At 43.7% G+C, this 7,577-nt stretch overlaps 1 protein-coding gene across 1 annotated transcript in view; it reads left to right on the top strand.

Moving 5' to 3' along the window:
• The window catches only part of TMED10 (transmembrane p24 trafficking protein 10), a 20,691-nt gene extending 13,376 nt beyond the window's left edge, over positions 1-7,315 (top strand). The window contains exons 4-5 of the mRNA XM_032801897.2: positions 5,245-5,371; positions 5,789-7,315. Of these exons, the coding sequence (XP_032657788.1) occupies positions 5,245-5,371; positions 5,789-5,910 (249 nt within the window). The 3' untranslated portion in view covers positions 5,911-7,315. The remainder of the gene's footprint in view (positions 1-5,244; positions 5,372-5,788) is intronic.
• The last annotated feature ends 262 nt before the right edge of the window (positions 7,316-7,577 follow it).

Below are 7,577 nucleotides of genomic sequence, written 5' to 3'. Positions count from 1 at the left end.
CATTGCTTCTTGTTCTATCATTAGAGGCTAAGGTGAACAAGTTTTCTCCCTCCTCCTGATGACACCCTTTTAGATACCTGAAAACTGCTATCATGTCCCCTCTCAGTCTTCTCTTTTCCAAACTGAAAAAACCCAATTCTTCAGCCTTCCTTCACAGGTCATGTTCTCAAGACCTTTAATCATTCTTGTTGCTCTTCTCTGGATGGATGGGCAGGGTTAGCGGGGGAGGGAGTCGTTCAGAAAGATGCAAGTTCCTGTTATAGATGGGTAGCAACAGTGTAAAAAGTGATTGGCATTGGTGTGACTTACCCCAATTTCAGACCAGGTAAGCTCCACCTGTGCAAGACATTTTCACACCACAACTAGGTTGGAGTTTGCACCAGTGTAACTGCACCATTGCAAAAACCCCACTGTAGACAAGCCCTCAGAACACCATGCTCGTTAATAATGGAATAGTGGCGTGATGGCGGACAGGTTGGTGCCCTGGAAACCCTGGGTATATTTGCAGGGGATTAACAGATCTCCCTTTAGCTGCACTAAAGGGAGACCTGTTAACCTCATTCAGTCCTGCAAGTATGTAAAGGGGTGTTCTGAGCTTGGCCCAGTGAGAAGCTTAGGTTTTTCCCAGCAGAGCCTTCCCATTCGCCATCCTTCAGTTCTGGATGTGGAGAGCAGCATCGTAGAGGAAGTCATCTGAGTCTCACTCACTTCCAGACTTGTTTCATCAGGTGCCTGACTGGAGATTTAGTCACTGAGGGTATGTCTACATTGCAGTACAAAACCTGTGGCACCCAGTCTCAGAGCCTGGGTCAGTTGTCTCAGGGTTCAGGCTGCGGGGCTAAAAACTGCAGTGGAGAGGTTTATGCTTGGACTGGAGCCAGGACTCTGAGACCCACTTTCCTTGTGGAATTTTAGAGCCCGGGCTCTAGCCTGAGCCTGAAACTCTCCATTGCGATTTTTAGCCCCGCAGCCTGTGCAAGAGTCAATTAACCAGGACTCTTGACTCCTGGTGCCGCAGGTTTTGTATTGCAGTGTAAATGTACCCAAAGCTACTAAGAAAGGTTGTGTGCTGTGGGCGTGGGTGTCAGGGTGATCCCCCACCTCTCCAGCCAGTGGCATGCGCTCCCCACTGCCATGCTGGAGCCTCCACTTCCATTGCACTTCCAATCTATTGTCTTCATTTCTAGTCCGGTGATTGTACAATGACATGCTGAGTACTATGCTGGATATTAGCTATGTCATTCACTAACGCTCGAGTCTGGCAAAGCATTTGTTTCAATGCGGATACACTCACGCTGTGTGGTGTTCATCACACAGTGACTCAATTACTTGCAGAAACAAATAGTATTCATGAGGGAATTCTGTGCCAAAAAAATAAAAAATTCTGCAAAATTCTGCATATTTTATTTGTCAAAATAACAATATAATCACACCATTTTCAATTGTTTTGGTAATGTATTTCAAAGTACCTGTCAGCAAGTATGTCTGTAACAATACAGACACCAAAAAAGATTCACAAACTTTTTTTGACAAATTGATTCCTTACTAGGTATATCAGCACATCTATATGGCTCCACAGAGCAGATGGTAATACTAATAATGGTGAATTCGGGGCAGGAACCTGTGTTACTTCTACACTAGGGTGGAGAATTTAAATGTAGCAATGGTGAGAAATGTAATCTGCTTTCAAGCCAGAGCTGATTGATTTAAATCGCTGATTTAAATTATTATTTAGCAGAAAACTTTGATTTAAATCATCAATTTTAATCATGTTTTGCATTTTTACTTTTTAGTTATTTTCCTAAAGAAAGATTGATTCTCACTGATAACCATTAGAACATGTTGGTTTTCCAATAAATATAGACTTTATACTAAATTTGCTGCTACTTTTTAATAACCAGGAAGGATACGTTGCATTTATACATGTGCTTAAGCAATTATTATATAGCTGAACTTATATTTATTTGGATTCTTGATTTTTACATTTTCATTATGTTAGAAAATGAATGATGCATTTCTGATTTCCCAGATGATTAATTTTTTATATCTAATTTCTGTCCCGCTTTATTTGGATAAAAATTCAAATTCAGTTAAAAATACACAAACGGTATTTTTTTATTTATTTAACTAAAATTATTTTAAATGTGCTGAATACATAAGAAGAAAGTTTATCAAGATACGTGTTACACTTAAATCTACGATATATACTCGATCATAAGCCAGTTTGTTTATAAGCTGACTCCCCCCAAGATGGATAAATAACAATGGAAAAATTTTATGATCCATTCATAAGCCGGCACTATAATTCAGGAGTTCAGCAAACTGGCTCTCGGGCTATCAGGATAAGCCGCTGGCAGGCCGAGATGGTTTGTTTACCTCGAGCGTCTGCAGGCATGGAGGTAAACCTAAGTAAACAAAGTGTCCCAGTGCGCCAGCTGCTTACCCTGACGGACCAGGACGGCAACTGGTGAGGAGATTTTTTTAGGGGGAGAAGCTGGAGGTTGGGAGTAACCCCTGTGACCACCACCACATGACCCCACCCTGAGGCCAGGACCCCTGCACTCTCCCTATCCCATACCTTCCCACCTTATCTGGGAAGGGCCAGAGGAGGATGTCTCTGACCTGGCTGGAGCTGCTCTGGCAGGCTGGGCAGCACAGCCACAGCATGTTTTGGCAGGCTGGGCTGGGCGGCGCGGCCACAGCGTGCTCTGCCCTCAGAGCACGGACCTGAGGCTGGTGGGGGAGAGCAGTGTGGCCAGAAGCGGAGAGACTCTGACCCTGCCTCTTCCCTTCTGGCTCTGCTGGCTGTGCTGCCTCTCCTTGCTCCCTCTGTTGTGGGGAGGGGCTGTGTCCCACCTCTCCATCTCTCTACCCATTCATAAGCTGACCTCCTTCTCTGGTGCTTCCCTTTTTTACTAAAAAAATTCAGCTTATGAATGAGTATATGTAACTAATTTGTTAAACAAAGGCAGATGAAATTCAACAAAATGGCAGATTAAATTTAATGTTGATAAATGCAAAGTAGTGCACATTGGAAAACATAACCCTAACTATACATATACAATGATGGGGTCTATAATAATGGAGATATACCTATCTCCTAGAACTGGAGGGGACCTGGAGTCCAGCCCCCTGCCTTCACTAGCAGGACCAAGTGCTGATTTTGCCCCAGATCCCTAAGTGGCCCCCTCAAGGGTTGAACTCACAGCCCTGGGTTTAGCAGGACAATGCTCAAATCACTGAGCTATCCTTCCCCCCCCTAAATTAGCTGTTACCACTCAAGAAAAAGATCTTGGAGTCATTGTGGATAGTTCTTTGAAATCATCCACTCAATATGCAGTAGCAGTCAAAAAAGGGAACAGAATGTTGGAAATCATCAAGAAAAGTATAGATAATAAGACAGAAAATATCATATTGCCTCTATATAAATCCATGGTACACTCACAGCTTGAATACTGCATGCAGATGTGGTTGTCCCATCTCAAAAAAGATATATTGGAACCGGAAAAGGTTCAGAAAAGGGTAACAAAAATGATTAGGGCTATGGAACGGCTTCGGTATGAGGAGAGATTAACAAGATTGGGACTTTTCAGCTTGGAAAAGAGGTGACTAAGGGGGGATATGATAGAGGTCTATAAAATCATGAGTAGTAAAGAGAAATTAAATAAGGAAGTGTTATTTAATCCTCATAATACAAGAATAAGGGGCCACCAAATGAAATTAATAGGTAGCAGGTTTAAAACAAACACAGGAAAGTATTTTTTCATGCAACACACTGTGAACCTCTGGAACCCCTTGCCCAGAGGGTGTTGTGAAGGCCAGTACTATAATGGTGTTCAAAAGGGAGCTAGATAGATTCATGGAAGATAGGTCCATCAATGGCTATTAGCCTGGATAGGCAGGAATGGTGTCCCTAGCCTTGTTTGCCAGAAGCTGGGACTGGGTGACAGGGCTTGGATCACTTGATGATAACCTGTCTGTTCATTCCCTTTGGGGCACCTGTCAGAGGACATGATACTGGGCTTGATGGACCTTTGGTCTGACCCAGTATGGCCATTCTTATGTAAGGAAATATTATCTGTAGTTAATAAATTGAAGTGATTTTTTCTGGTCACCCTGTCTGTCAGGATTTTAGAACTAATAGATCTCATCCTCTCATACCTATAGATGAAAAAGGAGAAACTAGTTTTTCTGCTGTTTTGACTCCTGTTGGTTTCTTAACTTTTAATGAATTAGTCATTAACCTGAACTAGATGAATGAACTGAAATGAAGAAAATATTCTCTCTGCACCTGCAGAAGAGGCTATTGAAGTCAAAAGCTGACTCCAGATGCTTACCCAGTAACTTCAATAAGTTCAGTGGTTTGATTTTTTTTAAAAAAGTTGGCACCAAGTATATTACTTAATATTATTTATTTAATTTAAATTATTTTAATAGATTATAATAACTTCAGGCCTTAATATAGGTTATCATAATTTCAAATTTAATTTTAAATAGGTGTATTTTTAAAAATAAACCTGTATTTACATTTTTTAAAATCAGATTTAAATTTTAAAAATCTAAATTTTTTTATTTTAAAACAATAACCTATTTTTTATCCTCCATGTTCCCAACAGCCCCCGCCTATGTCATGTTCACATATTGAGTGCGCTCGTGTTTATGCCTTAGATTTAAATGCAATGTAGTGAAGTTACGGTGCTTCTGGGAAGGGGAACTTAGAACTTTCTGAGTTGGTGTGTTTACTTTTTCATCCCTGAAGTTGTTGCAGTACCAAAGTGGGCTTTGTAACTGAATTTCCTGTGTCTCTTTTTTTCTCTATCCTTCCTGTGGCATGTGGGGAGGGCCTGAGTGCAGGCCTTTGGCATGGAGTTATCACACCACCCACACAAGAACATGTAACTTTTCTTGTAACTTTCAGCCGCGTGGCAGACTCTACCAGCCCAAACCCCAGAAACCAATTCTGAATGAATGAGAACTAGGGAGAGTCAGAAGGGAATGTGTTTAAATACATGCATGCATGAGCACCCATGCTATGTTCCTGCTGTGAGCAGGAGCAGCTATAGATGTCTTGCTAGGAGTGGGTGGGTAGATGGAGTAACAGTGTGGAGAACCTCGCTGTTTGGAGTTACCTGTGGTTTTCTGGCCTGCAGAGGGCACTGTCCTAGTGGAGAGATGCCCCAGATCTAGGCCCATGTAAGAGCTGCTGCTTCTAGCTCAGTGACTTACTGATTATCCCCTTAACAGATTGCTAAAGTGGAGAAGTTGAAGCCTCTGGAAGTGGAACTGCGGCGCCTGGAGGACCTCTCTGAGTCTATTGTCAATGACTTTGCTTACATGAAGAAACGAGAGGAGGAGATGCGGGACACCAATGGTAAGAGTTCATGTACTCCCAGGGAGGACTGCAGCTGTAAGATCTATACTCTCACTATGTCTGGGTTAATGGGACAGAATTTGGAGATTAGGCAATTACAGCTGTCACTGTCTGTTCTGTACACTGTCAAGAGACCTTTAAACTTCTGGGAGGGGGATGCTCAACCAGCCCTTTCTAGAAGTCAGTTCCTTTTCTCCCACACAATGCTCATGATTCTACCATGGGAAAATAACCTCATGGTGGTGCTGCATCTGCTCAGGCCCCAGTTCCCTCCTCCTCACCCTCAAATCTGAAATTTCACCACTGAAGTTCTACAGAGCTGAGGGAAGATGATTTCTGGGAGACCTTCCCCTCAAGAGGATCCTCTATCCTGACTCTGGGCATCAGAGCTTCTTTGTATTGGTTTGTCTGTTTCAGAGTCGACCAACATCAGGGTCCTGTACTTCAGCATCTTCTCCATGTTCTGTCTCATCGGACTGGCCACCTGGCAGGTCTTCTATTTGCGTCGTTTCTTCAAAGCCAAGAAGCTGATTGAGTAAAGGGGTAATTCCCCTTCCCCTCCTCTCAAACCCAGCTGGACACCGCTGGGACCCAGCCATGGCCCTCCAGAGCCATCTTGCAGATGATACATGCTGAGTGGAGGTTTTCTGCAGGAACTATCTCCTAAGAGGGGAGGGGAGTATAAGCACTGGAGACTACAAAGGGGCTTCTGACCTCTTGTTGGATGGTAGGGGCGGGGGAGGTTGTGGTGGGTTTGGGGACTCCTGAGGCAGTGATGAAATAAAATTTGTTTCTGTGACAGCTGCAGTTGGTTTTGCACGCTGTCTTTTCTCCTTTTATATTCTAAGCTTGGTGTCTCCCATCTGTCTGTGATCATTGTGTTACTCTGAGCCACTTGAACCAGCTAAGCTCATTAGGTGCCATGCAGCTAAAATTTGAGGAAGGGAGAACTCCAAAGTTCTGGAACCCAACCATATGCAAACAGAGCTTGGTGCAAAGTGACAGGGGTTGCAGTGCTAGCAGGGAGGGGGCATTGAATTTTAGCCTCTGTCATAGACATTGGTGTTTCTCCCTGTGGGAGCTGGAGTCTTTGTGATGATGGGTCAATGCATTCAGGCAGATAAGGGTTGGATTTGGAGGATGGGGAGCTAACAGGCTGGGCAAGATGTTACTGAGCTTGAAGAGAAGCCTGCTTGACTCAAACAAGCTGTTGAGAGTCAGCTCCACCCTGTCCCCATGTGTTGCTCTTGGATTTGCTTCTCTTTCTGAAACGATGCAGCAGTTCCCTGAAAGTGCCTTGGTCACTGAGGGACCTTTGTGTGGAGGCAGAAGGCCTTGCTCAGATTCAGATTTGCAATGCAGGCTTGGGCCCCATCTTTAAAATGGGAGCATGGTAGGTTGGGAATTTCGTGAGGCCCTCTTCTCATCTGCTAGAGTTAATGCCAAGTGTAGCTGGCTGGACCTTCATTCCCTATACATGACATGCCCTGTTTTGTGTTCTGGGGATGTATGGGACACCCTCCCGGCTGGCATTCAGAGGAGCAGAGGGAGTGCAGATGAAGTGGAGTACAGTACACAATGGGAACACGGATATGCCCCTTCTGAGGGTCTCTGAGTTGACGAGCACATGTGACAATGGCAGAAATGTCTTTCCTAAACTGGTGAGAGCAGCTGTGCTGTATGTAGTGAGAGGCCCTCTGTAGTCCTACTGCCTCTAGCACAATGTTGGATTAAACAGACCAGGTAGATTCATTTCCTGGACTTATCCCACAAGGGTTTCTGGGCAGAATTTTGAAAATTCTTTCATCTTCCCTTAGAACAAAAAGACCATCAGGGCCTAGCCCCTGATCACACACCCCTCCTCCTTCCAGCCCAGAGGGCTCCCTGCCATTCAGACAAAGCAGCATTTATGTTGTTTGTGTTTTCTGAAATTATTTTGTGAAATGTTTTTCTAGTCTGAATTTATCCTTCTGCTATTAAAAAAAAAAAAAAAAAAAAGCCCACAGGCAGCCAGGAAGGAAGAGGAGAAAATTGAAATTAAGACCCTCTATTGTCTTCTAAATCCATTAGACAAGTCACAGTTTTGTATCATTTGTCCTGAAATCTTGTATCTTTTTTGGCTTTTTGCTCTTTCTTCACTAGCCCTTCCTCCTCCTCCCCCACCTACAAGATCCTGACCTTGTTAGTTCCACCTGGAAGTGCCCAA

The sequence above is a fragment of the Chelonoidis abingdonii genome, chromosome 4 (genome assembly GCF_003597395.2).
Source record: "Chelonoidis abingdonii isolate Lonesome George chromosome 4, CheloAbing_2.0, whole genome shotgun sequence".
In the NCBI taxonomy this organism is placed as follows: domain Eukaryota; kingdom Metazoa; phylum Chordata; order Testudines; family Testudinidae; genus Chelonoidis; species Chelonoidis abingdonii.
The sequence above is the reverse complement of the archived record's forward strand: the minus strand, read 5'-3'. Positions and strand labels throughout refer to the sequence as shown.